Genomic DNA, 17,247 nt, shown 5'->3' with positions numbered 1-17,247 from the left:
TGTGTCCTTTAGGGTCGAGCACACTAGCATGGCTCAGCAGTGGCTGTGAGAGGTACACAGGGACTGGCTTTGCTGTGCTACATCATGTACATACTTGTTTACAACTGGACAAGATGCAGCCAAAGCAGTGGTTACTGACCACAGTGCAGCTGACAGCTTCGTGTCAGTCAGATTGTTTGTTTGCCCAATTAAGATGCCGCAGTAGATGACATACTATGATAAAACTAAATGGGTATGTACAAAGACTCAAAGCCCTAACCAACATGAAAGATCAAGTAAAATAACAAACATCCTTTCAAACACATCCAGGGAGGCCTCAGTCTGTAACTCTGAACTTTTAAACCCAGACAAATAATATTATGAAATGATTTTTTAAAATAATGAATCATTATAAATTCCATCTGTGTGCTGGAGTATTTCAAAACACAGACTGTGCCATGTTTGCTCTGATTGGAGGAATTTTACACCTCTCTGTGAACCATGGATGGACCATGTCAAATAAACTGTAAACATAATAATCACACTCCGTCACACTGTCTCCTGCTGAAGGGGAGTTCATTATGTAAAAGGAGAGCTTAAAATCTAAATGCATGACTGCAGATAATCCTTATGATCTGGGCAAGAATGTGGACTTGTCTATATATTGCCCTTGTGTTACAGTCACAGCTTACTGTGTCTGCTTCCGGCCGTATTGCAAGAGCTGCAACGGCAGGCATTCACCTCAGGATTTCCCTCTGCTTCCTTTACCAAAACTAGAAAACAATACTGCACACACACACATCTCTGTTTTAGCGTATGTTATTATTTCCTGAGGGGGACTATTTCTTATGCAACCATCCCTTTTCTGCCCTTGGTGAAAGTCAGGTGGGCAAGGGTGTTCTCTTTTGCAGCAAACAGTTTTATTAGCCCTTAAAAGGGTACCTAAAAAACAAGATGGTTATTATCAGATTTTCTATTTATGGTTATATCAGATTCTTCATGTCTGTTTCTTGGAACTCAATAATGAACACAAGATTTTTTCGTTAGCCAAGCCAAAGCACATCACCAAAACAAGCCATAAATACCTGAATACCTGAAATGTTCAAGTAATGGCAGCGTACACCTCCTCAATCAAGACCTTGATCTGTCCTCCAAAGATTTAGAAAAAAATAGAACTGATTACTTTAAGGACTTATGGACCTTTATTTCTCATCCAGGGTCAGCAGTTCACCTGTGTAATTTGATTGGGAGTGTGTTTGAGTCCCCACGGGAGCATGTTTATCAGTATGAGCTGGAAAGTACATTTCATAAGACAGAAATGACAGCACCAGTGAGTACATCCTGTGTCACTAGTGTTGATCAACAACCTTATCCAGTCATGAGTAAACACACACAAAAAAAAAAAAACATACAGCCACACCATACTGTTACTCATCATGTCTTTGAAATCTGTGAAACTCTATTGTTTATACAATGTCGGGGGAATCGAGGTCAAAGTCTGTTTCATTGTTAAGAGAATATTTTTCGTGTAGCTGTTGCTTAACAGTGCTCATTATCCATTACTGAGTTCATTTTTCTTTTTTTGTTATGTTCAGAGAAGAAATGCCGTGGTACATTTTGAAAGCAACTCAGAAGTATATAAAAAGGATATTAGATGTTTTCATGGTGTTTCATAATAAAAAGAAAATGACAAGGCTAATCCCGCCAGGCTCACCATGGTAGAGGAAATTACTTTTATGCCTTTACATATTGTTTCAATATGTTTGGTGTGTTTTAGGGGGTGTGTGTGGAGTGAGCGAAGCAGACAGAGAATGAGTCAGAGAGCGAGAGAGAGAGAGAGAGAGAGAGAGAGAGAGAGAAAGAAACACAGTAAGAGATGATGAGAAAGCAAGATGGAGAGTGTATGACTAAGTGAGAGTGTATCCCACTGCTCACAGATCCCATAGGAATCTGAATCCCCTAATGGGCTGAATCCTGCATTTTTTTTCTGGCTCACTGAGCAGTTATGAACTGCCTGTACAACTGAAGACGTCACAGGGGACCAATTACTCCATGCTCCACTGTCCTACCTACATCCCCGACAACAAGCAATGTGACTCACCTGAATCACATCGCAGCACAGAGCAACTTTCAGCCCCACACCAGGACTGGTCTCAGTTCATAGTAATGTTAATGAAGGCAATGAGAGGAATTTCATCTGAATACAAATCTAACTGTGACCACACTGGTACAAATGTGGTCCTTTCATTAGCTTAAATCATAAGTTAGTCCCATTCATCACTGCATGCAAATCAGCATCATAAAGCCACAACACAAACTGACGTGCTGCAGGCTTTCTTATGGTATGTGGAAACAATCCCATAATGTCATGTGGTATAATGTAAACACTCAGTCCTCAGATGCCACGTACCCACTGCTTACCAAGCAGGCTGAGACAAAGAATCGTTACCTAAGAAGCTCAATCATATCTCACAGCATTAACAGTGTGATTCATACTTTTGTTGGACTTATCATCCAAACCAGCAGTAAATAACTAAAGGATTTGCAAAGCTGGTCGCCACTTGGACATCAGTTAGCCTGAGGAGGCTCTTCTACAGTAACTCTCTAAAATTACTTGAGAATGACTTAAAGAGCAGGATGTTTGTTTGTTAGAGTGTATTTAATTTAATTTCTACCATAAGGTTCCTTCTGTAGCAGTCTGTGTTAAAGACTTAGGTAACAACAAGATTTGCTCTGTGTGATAAACCGCAGTCTTTCTCTTTCATTTGAAGCAAAGTGCTGCATGCAGTGAAGGTGGCCGGGGGGGGGGGGGGGTGTAAGTGTGAAGTGGGGTGAACATGTGTCAGTAGATGGTCAGTGTTTAACTTCATGAGCAGGCTACAATGTGGTTCTGGACATTTCATGTTTTTATAGATTTTCATTTCTTAAAGTAATCAGTTACTATCTCTCCATTCAGTCATATTATAACAAGTTTCTAATTTTGATATATCATAGTTTACAAATACTTATACAAATACTTAAGTTAAAAGAATAAGGTAAAACATACTTTACGTTGCCACAGTATGTGATCAGTTTTTATATAATGACATTTCTTTTTACTTTATTTGAAAAACGTGAAGGCTAAATGGTGGCTCATGGGTGACTGAACATAAATACAGTGGATTGGGTACTGACGTCACCGATCCACATTAAATACTTTCAAAAAATATAGAATAATGTTTGTCAATGCCATTACAAAATTCAGTGTTCAGTATAAATATCTACTGTAAGCAAGCTCACAGGCTTCAAGAAAACAAAAGGTAATATACACAGTGTAGCTCAAGCCATAATAATATGAATAATATGCATGATAAGATGCATGATTAATGTAATAAAAACTGCTATGTTCAATCATCTACATTCCAATGTACAATCCCATTTGTTCATGATTGCTTAACAAGATCTCTTGCATGAAAGCAACTACTGAAAATGTCTTTCCAAGCTGCCTCATTAAATAACAAGACTGTGTTAACACCACCTGATAAGTTCAACAGGCAGAGGAGGCTGAGATGAAAACAAATCCAATGTGTGAAAGAGAGATGGGAGAGTAACACGGTGACAGCAAATGCTTTGGAGGAACAACAAAAACTAGAACAAAATGAGTCACAAGGAAACCTCACTGAAACCAGTGAGGAAGAGGAAACAGCACACACTCTGCAACCATTTTAACACCAAATCATACAAACAAAACAGATATCACAAAATACAATATGATGAAGTCATTAAGGCCAAAAAAAAAAAAAAAAAAAAAACACCAACATATCCCCTTCACCTGCACCGGCTGACCTGTTGGAGAGCGAAGGAGGGAAAAGTCTGAGCTAACCTACATTAAAATGAACCCTTTTCTGATTTTACTGTTCCCCCTTGGTGAATTTTAATTAAACTGTACATTAGAGCCATTATGTCATCATAATAAATATTGTAACACAAGATCAAACTCTTCTAGTAAAGAGCTTGTTGTTTGTTTTAAACTGCATGTTTTTGTTCTCCAGTTGTGCTGCAGTCAAATCCCACGGGAGTTTGAACCTGGTGAAGGCCCAGCTGCTGCTGCTCTGCACCATATGATATCAGTTGTTGGTCAAATGAAGTGTGAAGAAGGTGAATACCCTGGGAGTAAACTTTTAAAGCTCTACCATTTCCTGAATAAACACGAATTAGGGTAACGTGTCTATTTCTAGAGCACTGCAGTTGTGACTAGAAGTTATCAGTCACTAGAACACAAGCTGACCTCAATTAAAGATGCATGCCCTTCACTTTATGACTTTATACAGTTTTAGTTTGCTCTATTATTTTATTTATATATGCATTTGCTCATTATCATCTTGTATATTTGTCTCATCAGTATTCAGACCATGCATTTGTAAATCTGAGGGTTTTTGGCTGACTTGGTTGCCTTGTTCGTACAGCTGAACCAAATGAAAAGCACTCTACATTCAGTGGATTGTCTGACCTCCTAAAACCAAATGATCTATTGCATAATACTGCTGGGTGGATATGCACAAGTGACAAGAGCATGCAGCAAAATTAGCACAAGCAGTTGAAAGAGACCACGAAACTTTGAAATGTGTTGTCCATATGCTCCAGAAAAGTCCCATTTCTCAGCATGGATACACTTTCCCAGAGCCTGAAACCAAGGACTTGCTGACACTAGAAAATGTTCCCTCAAAACTTATACTCAAATGTGCTTTCTATGGCAGTATTTCAGCTCTAAAAGGGAAAATATACTATTAACCAGAAAACAGCCTTAGGTGTTCTGAGTTAATTGTTCATCACCATTTTTCTCCAAACTGTGGAGCAGTTCCAGGTTCTTCATCATCAGCTCTTAGATTTTTGGCTTTAGGCTTTGGGAGAAAGCTTCTCATGTTCTCAAATATTGATTGAGCCATTAACCACAGTTACAATAAATTCATTTGTTAATTCAGTAAAACAATTATGTGCTTTAACACAGTTTTGATGCTTTATTGAAATGCGCACTATGCTCCTAGCCTACAGGAGAATATTGAATACCCTCTCTGACCAAACCAAATGTGGATCAAAGAGTATTGATATAATATCTATCTAATTTAAAATAAACACACAATCGACTGTGCAGGTCACAGGTTAGGCCTTTAGCATGTGAAGGACTTCACAAACACATTTTATTTGAAAGCAACTCTCCCAACGCCCACACAGGCTAAGTAGCGTCAGCATAAAAGGAAGCTGAAGTTTGACAGTTCTTATGCAATCGTCTGCTTGCGCTCTTGTATTCCCTTTCTCTTTCTGTTTTCTCTCAAACAAGTCTCCACAGAGGCAGGTGCAAGCACATCTTTAACTAAGGGCACTGCTTTTGTACGGCCATGTGTCATTTTCACTGGCTCACCACCACAGTCTGCTGACATGTATGATCAGGAGTGCTGCACAGCGCTGTATACACTTGTAATTTCAGCTGCTGTTACCTTATCTGTCTGGCAATCAGCTTTGGGTTTCAGCAGGAACGCATCCATAGAGCCACACCTTTCATTTATAGCTACTTGTTTCTTGTGAGACTCATGTTCTGTGTGGAACTGAAAAATAACTCAAAGGCAAAAAAAAAATTCTCAGACAATTGCCTTTCACCAGCTTCACCCAGTTCTAAGTAGTTTCCCAGTCTTTGTTGTGACTCGCAATTTTCCCCGTTGGGCGTAGCGTAGACAGCACAGACAGTGACAGGTTAACCCCCACTTGACCCGTGTGTGTGCAGTCTGACATCAAACACACAGCCCCATGATGACAGCCTGCCCAGCTTTCTTCACAGCCATTGGATAAAAGCCGGATGTTAGAAAAGATTTAGACATTTTTATGGCTACAGTGAATGAAATATTTAACAGGACCTCGAGAAAAATGTCAGCCAGCAAGCCAAGCTGAATGCTATTTCCAGTCACCGCTTTCCAGCAGCATTTCTCACTTCACAATGAGCACATTGCCCAATCATATGAAAGCTCTCTGCCTGCAATGCAAACACTCATATGTAATCTTCCCAAGGACTAGTGTGAGGTTATGAACCGCTGACCCACACTGTAAAGGCAAAGCCAGTGAAGATTAATGTGTTTTTAAACTAAATTCTCTGTTCCCACAAAAAGAAACCTATACTTTACTCAGGTTAAGACTGCACTAGGGCTAGAAAATGATTCGACAGCATAATTTATCTCTAACTCGTCCCATCATAAAACTGCATCATAACAAATTCTCTTTTTTGTGTGAAATCATAAAGGACAAAAGAAAAATGAAAACTGACTGCGGGGTCTGTCAGAACTCACCTGCTCTCACACTGAGTGGAAGAAAAACCGACCTGATAGAAAGTCAGCCAGCATGTGAGTCCAATTCAGTTTTGCAGTCAACCTTCAAGTGTTAAGCCTGGATGTCAGACCTTTCCAGTCTGCCCCTCTGGGTTCAACTACTACAAGTAAACCTCAACCTGTGACTAATGCTACTGCAGTGTTATCAGGGTGGAGTTGTTAAGGGGACTATTTAGTGTGTCAAAACACAGAATCAAGGTACGGAGGAGCTGTTACCTGCCACCTTAGTCTTATGAGAAACAAGGGAAATTTGCCTCAAACCATCTTAAAGTAAATGAGGACCATACACAGGGATGTGATATGATATATATGATATGAAACTAGGCGAGACGCCACTGGGGCTCCCCTGGCAGAGTGCATACCATTGAGGCTCAGTCCTTAGCACAGCAGCCTGAGTTTGAATCCAACTCAGGCCTAAGCTGCATGTCATCCCCACTCTCTCATCCCAAGCTTTACTTACGGTGTAATGTTTGCAAATTAAGCCCTTTCAGACTGTTAATGGTTTAAGCAAATTAAATCACACTAAAAACAGCCAAAAAACATCTCAAATTAAGCTTTGACAAACATAGCTAGAAATGCTAATTATCCATTTTTTCATGAGTAGTGTAATCTATCAGTGCACACCACTTAATTTTTCAGTCAGGTCAGACTTCAAAGCATTTACACATTATTCAAGTCAGGTCAACACTGCAACCACTGAAAACGATCTTATTGAGATTCTGATCAGACCTCGACCAGGGAGTGATCGAGCAAAACTGTCATGTCACAGTTCAGACTAACAAAAGAGAGAGAAAGAGAAAGAGCATCAGCTCAGCATGATGAGGCATCCATGATGAGACAGTGTGAGAACACTGACGGGGCTCAGACGCTCTGCCTGCACTATGAGTCAAATTAACAGTCTATTAGCTGCCAATTTCATAAGATTTCCACAGCTAACATTGACAATATTTCAACAACAGCTTAACAGATTCATCCAAGAAGCCTCATTAGGCTGAACAGCAATGCATGAAAGTGTTAAGGGACAGGTAATAACAAATACCTGGTTAATTCAATTTCACTCAAATCACCACACAGTGCTTCCACACAGATATGAACACAGTTAATATCAGACTATGCTGTGACAACAATGTCATACAGTGCTACATTAAAACTGATCACCAGCTTTGTTCAATGTGTCAATCATTGATATATGGCCCCCACCGTGGAAGAAAGTGCACACAGAATAGCTTGTACATGTTAATATGTTCCTTGCAAACAGAAGGAGACTTTGGCAGGATTTCCTCAAACCAAGCTTTCCAGTTCATTAAGTCAACAAGAACAAGTTTGTCGATGTGATCACATTACAGTGAGAGAGGACTCGCTCTAAACAGTGTTAGAAATAACATAAACACCAAGATTTTCTCATGGTTGACAATTACATGTATATTTAAATAGTCAGTGTGCAAGAAATGAGAGTTGTTAAATTTAAGCACCAATAAGACAATAAAGAGTGAAGAGCTCGACTCAAACAACTGACAAATACTTGCAGCTCTTGCTACAGCACTTACCACTGAAATAGAAAGTATCAACATACTTATAGTCTGGATTATGTTTATTATGCATCAGCACTTCAGAACAGCTAAACCCTGTTAAAAAGCTAAACATACATTCTAGGAGTGACAGTCAGCCTTGCATTTCCTCTCAAGAGGCTTATTAAATGTCTTTTATTGACATCTGAGTCACAGCCTTGATTCTGGGATTTTAATATGTAACAGTGGTGTAGAAGCATAATTATTTATGATTTAACTCCATGTTTAAATATGTACTCTCTTACAGTAAAATATTAACACAAGTCATCAGAAGGGCGTAGATCCACTTCTGCCATTAATGTGGCGGAAGTGTAATCACTGCCAAGTCATTTGAGCTACCCTTGAAATAACTGGGTGAGGCAAGCAGCACTTGTGTAAATCAGTGACACCTGAGCTGATGAATGAATAGGCAATGATTCAAGTCAGTGACTGAGTGCTGCTGTAAGTCGCCTTGGACACATGGTGAATGTGAGACAGTGGCAGGAGCCTGTAGCAAGGATGGCTGTCGAAAGAGCTTAAATAAATTGCCCCATCAACTGCCGGTGGCATTGGTTTGGGCAACTGGATTGCACTCGAGCGTGCAAGCTCCATTGCTCAAAAATATATTCAGCAAGTCCCTCTCTGAAGTAAAAGCACAAGTTGGATTTGAGTTAAACAACAATCTGTTCTTGGCAGATTTAGGCTATATGATGGTGTGAAAGTCAGTCATAACACTTAAGTGGCTTTTCTAGAATGACACAATGAATTATTAATTTGACAATGCTGAGCAATATCAACAACATTCGCATCACCACATTCTTAATGGAAAATGTTCTTCGAGAAAAGACACTGTGCAGTTGACATTTTTTTCCATCTTTTCTTTAAGTTATTGAACATAGTCACAAATTGTGAATATTACAAAGTTAGCTTTATTGCCTAAGGCTACATCAACAGTCATTTCGGAAGAAATTATTATTCCCCTATTCATTTTCCTTGCCTCAGTTCCCTTTTTGATTCTACAAAATAGGACAATTAACGCCTGTACATTTACACATTCCAGTGAACGCACTCACGTGGACAAATGTATGTGTTGCATATACAACAGTATAATTTTACCTCATTAAATATGAGTGTGGAACCTTTGTGATGACAACATTAGCATTAACCTTGCAGAGCACAAAATACTTAATATACAGCAGACATACTGACAGCATCCATTTACTTAAACTGACAGTATATTTTAAAACTGCAACACTTTGGCTCAAGGAAAGCACTCAAAACACATTAATATACACCCACTGAACACCTATTATCCATGCAATTATCCAATCAGTGTCAGAATTTACTCAGCATGGAGCCAAAAAACAAAAAACATCCAGTGAGCTAAAGTTCTGCAGGCAGAGACTTGTTGATGAGAAGTTAGAGGAGAATGGCCAGACTGGTTCAAGCTGCCAGTCAGTCTATAGTAACTCAGATAACTCCTTACAAGTGGTGAGCAGAAAAGCATCTCACAATGAACAATGTGTCAAACCTCGATTGGCTGCAGTTTACACAGACTCACCTAAACTGGTGAGTTGCTGACTGAAAAAACAAAGCCTGGTCTGATAACTCTGGATTTCTGCTGAGGCAGCAGATGGTAGGGTCAGAATCTGGCATCAAGAGCATGAATCCATGGACCCAACCTGCCTTGTGTCAACAGTCCAGGCTCCTGGTGGTGTTATGATGGTATAGGAAGGTCCACCTTGGGCCTAGTAATACCATCAAAACATCTTTGAATGTCACAGTATATCTGAATATTGTTGCTGACATATGCATCTGTTTATGGTCACTATCAAGAAAGGGATTAATTAAGTATTTTATCTATCTATCTATCTATCTATCTATCTATCTATCTGCCATCTTCTAATGTCTACTCGCGGCATGATAATGCACCATATGACCAAGCAAAACTCTCAAACTGGTTTCATGAACTTAACAATGAGTTCAGTGAACTTCGGTGCCCTCCACAGTGACGAGATCTGAATCCAATATAACACCTTTGGGATGTGGTAGAACAGGAGATTGGCAGCATGACTGTGCAGCTGATTAATCCGCAGAAATGATGTGATGCAGTCACATCAAGTCTGATGACAGACTTTGGACTTTACCACAACAGTGGGGCCACCCCTGTAAACACAAATGTCTTTCACTGACTGACTGAGTGATTGAGTTAACCATTGGAGGGTTGGTCAGGTGTTGGAGTTTCGCTATTGCTCTTTCTATTACATCACCAGGAACTTAGCGCCTTTGTTGCTAGATTTACTCATTTTTCAGACCTCTTTAACCAGTGTTTTTCAAAAAACCACCTGGCAACAAGCCTAGCAACTTTCTGGACAAACCCTAGCTATTATCTGTAGAAAAGAGTCACCACTACTGCCCCACGAGTGGGAGGCTGGGCTTTTTCTCTGCATGCACACCTCTCTATGCTTGCCCATTCACTGCACAGCAGAACATGGATGAGGGGTTGTCTTTAACTTGTGTGTATAGTATTTTGTCAGACCACTTGGCGGTTCAGGACTTTTCAAACAGGCTTTAGCTACTGTTTCCATTAAAAGTAGTTGTTTCCAGTGGTTCCACAACAGTTTTCAACTATTCAACTATGTCCTCAATTACACACTTTGTCTATGTACAGTCCAGGTGTATACAGGGTTTTGACCCAGACTTGTTATGACAAAACAAAAAGCAAAAGCTGAACAGGGACAGCGGGAAAGCACAGAGGGGGAAGATGATATTTCTTGAGGCTTTATGACAACACTATTAACTAAACTAATACCTTCTGTATATAGTAGATAAAAATACAGATGTTGAGTCTTCTATAACTTTCATATTCTTTAACCTATCTTCTTTCTTGATCACCAGTACAACAGTTCACTTTTAAAACATGTTTAAAGGGCGAATCGAAAGGGGAATCTCAGTCTAAGTCGGTCTTGTTTTGATTCACAGCACTGATGGTCCACCATAATTAATTCCATATTGTTTTCCCTTTTAACAGGGTTATATCACAAGCTAAGATTGTTTTCTTCTCCTCCCAGAGCTGTGAAATAAGTGTTATTTACAAAGCGATGGAGCCATCCTCTCTATTCAAGACGATCTGAGGTGAGAAGTGAGGTGGGAAGATAAGTGTAGTCATAGGTCATTATTTCTCCTGCCACTGGCCACCCGCACACAGCATGCTAACAATTTAGTGGTGAAGACCTGGTTTAAAATGGACTAGTAAACACCTAAGCCATTACTTAAGCTAAATGGTTTAGTATCATGTCATCACTATGTAACCTAAACATATAACAGTGTACCTTTAATGCAGCACTAACTCATTTGATATATTGCTGTCACAAAATCTTGGATCCACACTAATCACTCAATTTATGAGTTTATAAAATATTCTAAAAACAAAAAACCTCCTTAAAAGAGAATAATTAAGATTATCTTTAAGTGTTACTCCAACTAAAATCCCTCAGACTATCAAACCCTGCGTAGGTGGCTGTCAAACGATGGAAGCTTCATCTTTCATGGAGAGGATGTGGTCGTATGTTGTGGGTAAGTTTAAATACTGTCAGTTAAAATGGTTTCCAAGGAATAGCAACATCCATAAATAATTCTCTCTTGCAGCATAATACTTATTTCCATTGTACAGTAAGTCATGTGCTCAACATATCCAAAAAAAAAAGTCTGGTGGCAACATGGCAGTGTATTTTTACAAAAACAACAGCTTAAAATATACTGAGTATATGAATTGAAAGTTAGAGAGTTTGGAGAAGTTTGTGTGGACATATTGGTGCTTGAAAATGTGCCATCATTGTGAGAATGGGTGGGAGGATAAGTGTAGATTTTGGGTGGAGTGTCAATTTAAGTTCAGGATTCAGAAACCACTGAATGAAAAGCTCTGCAAAGGTGGTATTTTGTCACCCAACAACTGTAGGTTTCGGTTTTTCAGACAGGGCGTGCAAATTTGGAGAAAGGGTCTCAAGATGCCTTTAAGATGTGCCATTAGCTTATGCCTTCTCACCACACATATGCATTAACACCCACAGCAGTAAATATGTTCCACAGAAACCTTTACAGAAGTCAGGCTGCTGTTAAGCACTGAGCATTACAGCTGTTACTATGAGAATGCGGTTGGTGTTGTTCCGACCACATCCTCACAATCAGCCGAGAAGCTGTTTAACAAGAACTGAGGGCTCTGACTGGCAGTGTGAAACACGCTGCCTTGTTAACACTGATCCAACCCTTCACAACCAAAGTCTCAAAGCAATATTCGATCAGTCATAGCTGTCCGATGGAAAAACAACTGCCCTTCACGACAGTATTGGCATGCAGACAACAGTACGGTTTGCTGAATATTTGATTTGCTTGATAGCCTTCAGATAGGAAATTCCTTCACATGTAGAAAATGAGTGATTATGACATCACATTTTCACTTTCTCTATCCAAATCCACTTATAAGCTGCTAACAATTTTCACATCACTTTGAAAAGTATCAGTGGTGTCCAAATCACTTTCAAGTCAGTCAATTCAGAATATCAACTATAACTTTATGGTTAAGTGGTGTATGAGAAGCATTCATTTATGAATAGATTTGAAACTAACCTCAAATGAAAAAAAAGGTTCAAGCTATGAAATATGAAGGATATTTTTGTTTCACACTTAATTAAGAATTCCACTTCCTGCGTTACTCTTCACCTTGGTAAGAGTTAATTTTCTCTTGATGCTAACTTAACATGACATTACTTTTGGCTCCAACTTATCAGACAACATCATCTCTGCTGTGACTCACTGGATGTTTATCCATCTGTGTGTTGTGTTGCTAAGCAAGCGTCACAAAATTTTAAAGTGACCTGCTGTGCATTTCATATGCCCTGTCATGAGGGCTTTTCTTATCTTGTCTGATATGGTAGTTATTGAACTTAGGCCACTGAGCATTTCAGAATGGTTTCTTGTATGTATGTATGTGGCACTGGGCCGTCACGTGGAAACCTCTGAACCGGTTCACTAAGTTGGACAGGAACAGCACTGTGAGGTTTTCAAATTAACATGTTACATAAAGAGGTCTTCTTCTGACAGTTGTTTAACATTAAGGTTTGACTTGAATCCAAAATGTCTTCCAAAAAGAAAGAGCAAAAAAAAATCTACTGGTGATTAAGTAAAAAAAAAAAAAAGAAAGGCCTGGGAACTGAGACAGGTCCTTGTGTAGTGAGAGATTACTGGGAACTTTACAAGGCAGAAGTGTCAATATCACCCCCATCAATCTCCAGGCAGAGGGTACGTCAAAGTTCAACACCCACGTTGTGCCAAGAATGTGTTGCCTGCAAAAGCTGCCAGGGAAAAAGGTGAGCTGCTGGACCCCGTCCACTGCAGGAAAATGTAGCACATGATAATAAATGATTAAGCCACTATATTCACCCAAATGAGAGACACTAGACAGTGCCATTGGAAAAGTGCTTCTCAACAAATTCATTACACTAGCTCATGCATTTTAAATCTAGCTGGCTCTGGAGGGAACTAAATCCATGACTGACTCCTGATTTACTGACCTCTAAAAGCCAAAAGTAAACAGCAAAACAAGTAGAATACATTTATGACATCTCTTCCAGGAACCACTTTGGGTGTATGCTATGATAAATATTCTGTAGGTGTAGGGTACAGTTAATATTAACAATAATGACATTGTAAAGAATAATGATTCCTTTGTTCAGTATCACCAAGTAACCCCCCTTCACCATCTACAAACTAGTTCCTTTACAGTCTTATGACTGACATTATTATGACAGCTACAGCAGCAGAAGCAAGACTGGAATTAAAAAGTTGCTGACATTAGCTACAGAAAATGTCTCGGAGGCTTTCATCATAGAGTAAATTGCTGCAATGTGATGAAGTGTCATGATCCTCAATTGGTGGCCCTTAAGCAATACTCCTAACACCCACACTAAAATGCAAAGCTTGAGGCTTAAAGTCACAATCACAAAAACTATTAGACCAAAATGTTTAGAGATATCAATCAGTTAAAGGTATGTTTGTTTTTTTTTTGTTTTTTTTTTGCATAAATCTCTGAACCATGTAAAGCATCCAAGAATCAGCGCCTGGAGGAGGGCAACACTTGAGACAAAAACATTCAGTGGCCCTGCATGCTATTTAATTACCAATAACCACTATCATACTACAGTATCTGCTGCTGTACTGAACTGACCCAACTGTACTGACACTGTCTCACTGCCATTCAAGTGCAATATTTTATTTTATGCCTTCTGATGTCTTTGCTGCTCTCTACAAAGACATCCCATTTACCTCAGTCCGCTTTCATCTATGCGCAATATTTACTGTAAATTTCTCAATCTCTGATATTACACCACATAGTTGTTTTCACACCCAAATTAGGATGATGAGCATAGTGTACTCTCAACCATATGGCTCTTATGTAAGAGTCTTGGATGTTATTTCTCTTACATATGATACTGTACTGCTTTGTTCCTGTATTTGTCTGCGTTTGTAACACTTTGTTCTTCCCTTCTATGAAAAATAAAGACATTCTTATGATATCCTGCTTCTACGTGAACACACATTATAGCCAGGTTATTGGCATTCAGGAATAAGGCGAAGCTCTGCTGTACAAATTACATGCATAATATTAAGGACAAGTATGGGATGTGCTTGTGGGGACCCATTTACCGGCCTGTATTGTGAAAGCCACCTATTCCACTGAAAATGTTATAGGTAAGGCTGCTGAAAGGCTGGCAAATGATGCACTCAAAGCAGACTAATAAAAGGAGAGCAGGGTTTTTACACTGCAACTTCCAGCACTGTGTTCAATGTACAGGCCAGCTCACAGGAATAAACGGCATAAGAGGGAGACTTTAACTTCAAGCCTTACCTTGATAATGCTGCTCCTGCGTGGTATTTCGTTTTTGCCGTCCACTCCGACAGAGGTGTTGGCGGTTTCCACCCCGGCTTGGCTGCCAGGTGCGACCACGGATCCCGAGCCGACCATGTTTTCTGATATCCCACAGTCTCCATTCAAGACCGACACTTCGCAATGCGTCTTGCCCGCTGCCTCGTCGCTGGGCACGGCCGTATCCCCAAGACTCAGTGGAGGAAGGCTGCCGTCCTTCCCAAACTCCGCCATAGGCACTTCCAGCACACACACACACACACACACACACTTTCTCACACACAAGCTGGGTAGCAAAGCCTTATGTTTCAGCTTTACTCCAATTTCCTGACTGGCCTATTGCCTCGTTGAAGCATTTGCCATCTCATCTCCTCTCGGTGCGCGTATCTGCCCGGCTCCTACAGACGGCGGGGCTCGCTCCGTGCATCGGGCTCTGCGAAGAGACGCCACAGCGATCAGCATAATCAGGCAACATGACATGAAAACCGGCGGGGAGGTCTAACAGAAGCGGATATTCAGCGTCCTGCAGTCATGAGAGGAAGGCACCGAGCTCCAAGTGTCGACTGCTCACATTTCGTGTTCCCCCGAAAGCGGATGTTAACTTACAATCACTGAACGCTGTCATTGTAAACGCAGCATGATAAGAGGCACACAGCCGACACGCTTCCCCATATCTACACGTTTTTTTTCTTTTTTTGTTTTTGTTTTGGGATTTCCCTCAAGTTTTTAAGCACATTTCCCCCGTCTCCATCCCTCAGACCGCTCCACGGTGCCGACCCTCGGCGACCCTCCTCAGCTTAGCAGCGGCCGGTAATGTTGGACAGCTCGCTCAGTTCTGGGTTCAGGATTAGCTCGCTGTACTGCTCGGTAGCTTTATGGACTTACCTCTTGAACTGTCGTCTCTCTCCATGTGAAGGATGGTTTTCCTTTTAAGTTGCTGCTGCGGCTTGAAGGGAGCCAGACCACTGTTTGGTGTCGGGGCTGCCGAGCCGAGCCGAGCCGAGCCGAGCTAGTTAGCTAGCTAGCTAACCTCACTCGCTAGCTAGCAGAGTTAAGTTAGTTTTCACAACCAACTCAAGAGTCCAGTCAACACAAGCTGGTTAACAAAGGGAGGAATTTCCCTCAACCAGCCAGTCAGTCTAGACAGCCCGGTGTTATCCCGCTCTATAAATAATAACGACAGAAATAAAAGAATAAAAAGTGTAAGTGTGATTTGCCGTTAGGTGCCTGGCTCCTGAGGAGTCGTCTCCCGGGGGCAGACTGGTGTCGGTGTCGTGAACGGGCGACAAGCACAACAGGCTGTGCTGTCAATCAAGCCTAATTACTACACCGGGAACCGCCTCCTTTTCAGTTTCTGCAGAGCAGGGAGTCCTGCAGGAAGCACCCGGTTCTCCGAGCATCTTCTGGGTACAAGTTTAATTCATCTAAATCATATTGGACACTCAAATATGTCGCCTGTGTGTGTTTTTTTTACACTTTATTTTTATTTCTTCTTATGTATTTTAATTTTATAGGGAAGTATCCTATAGGCTATAGCATATGAACCAGTACCACAGCAAAGTTTAAGTTAGTTTGCAATTCCCACCCTCACATGGGACTTTTAAAATACACAAAAGTAAACACAAAAGTCATCAAGAAAATGCGTACAAAACAGCAAAAACACAAACACAAAAACACAAAACAGCCCATGAGAGTACATAAAAAACAACAGGGAACTCAACAAGAAAATGCACAAAACACAAACTTTTTTTTTTTTTAAATTTATTTAGAAATATCACTGAACATGTAGTCTAGTTTTTAATGTTGAAAGAGGCCGGCTACTAAAGAAGCCTATCAGTTTCACTTGTAGCAAGTCCAGGAAACCTACAGTATCCTTAAAGATTAAAAAAAAAAAAAAAAGGCTGAGCACAGAGAAGAAGACATTCTTCAGGCACTGTAAGGCAGAACAATGAGCTAAACTTTGGTATAACCGCAGGGCAGGGTTTACATCAGGGTAGTTTTAGTAGTAGTAGTTAAAATAGTATTTTTAAACCAATAGGCACAGTTAAATAAAGGCTTTGAGTATAACGTTTCTCCTTGCTCAGCCTAAGAGTGCTTGAAAAACGTAATTTTATATTCTTCTTCTTCTGAATTATGAATATTTGCTGCTGTTGATGTCAGCTGCATTCAGAAGCTACATATGACATCTTTTAAGGACGGCACTTATCTCCCACAAAGACTCACATGACAAATGTTTTTCTGTTTAGAGTCACGCTGTGTGTCAGCTCTTCCTCTTTATGTGAACAGTGCATGGAGGCGATGGACTAATCTCGGTGGAGTAATAGTCCTAACAGCCACTTGTGCTGTTGCATCAGGATTCTTGTGAAAGTAAACCCTCCTGTTTGACCCAACAAAGTCACCGCATGTCATCGATTTTTTGACAAAATCAAGACCTTTGAAATATTGG

The 17,247-nt window shown here is 40.3% G+C and overlaps 1 protein-coding gene across 1 annotated transcript in view; it reads right to left on the bottom strand.

Annotated features, from left to right (window-relative positions):
- LOC139613175 (inactive phospholipase C-like protein 2) overlaps nt 1-17,191 on the bottom strand; it is a 40,235-nt gene extending 23,044 nt beyond the window's left edge. Inside the window, exons 1-2 of the mRNA XM_071469586.1 lie at nt 15,687-17,191; nt 14,784-15,234 (exon numbers count right to left, since the gene is read on the bottom strand). Coding sequence (XP_071325687.1) covers nt 14,784-15,035 — 252 coding nt within the window. The 5' untranslated portion in view covers nt 15,036-15,234; nt 15,687-17,191. The remainder of the gene's footprint in view (nt 1-14,783; nt 15,235-15,686) is intronic.
- Between the last annotated feature and the right edge of the window lie 56 nt (nt 17,192-17,247).

Source organism: Trachinotus anak, unplaced genomic scaffold (genome assembly GCF_046630095.1).
Source record: "Trachinotus anak isolate AG129_WGS33_773 ecotype Australia unplaced genomic scaffold, CSIRO_AGI_Tana_v1 ptg000032l, whole genome shotgun sequence".
Lineage (NCBI taxonomy): Eukaryota > Metazoa > Chordata > Actinopteri > Carangiformes > Carangidae > Trachinotus > Trachinotus anak.
The sequence above is the reverse complement of the archived record's forward strand: the minus strand, read 5'-3'. Positions and strand labels throughout refer to the sequence as shown.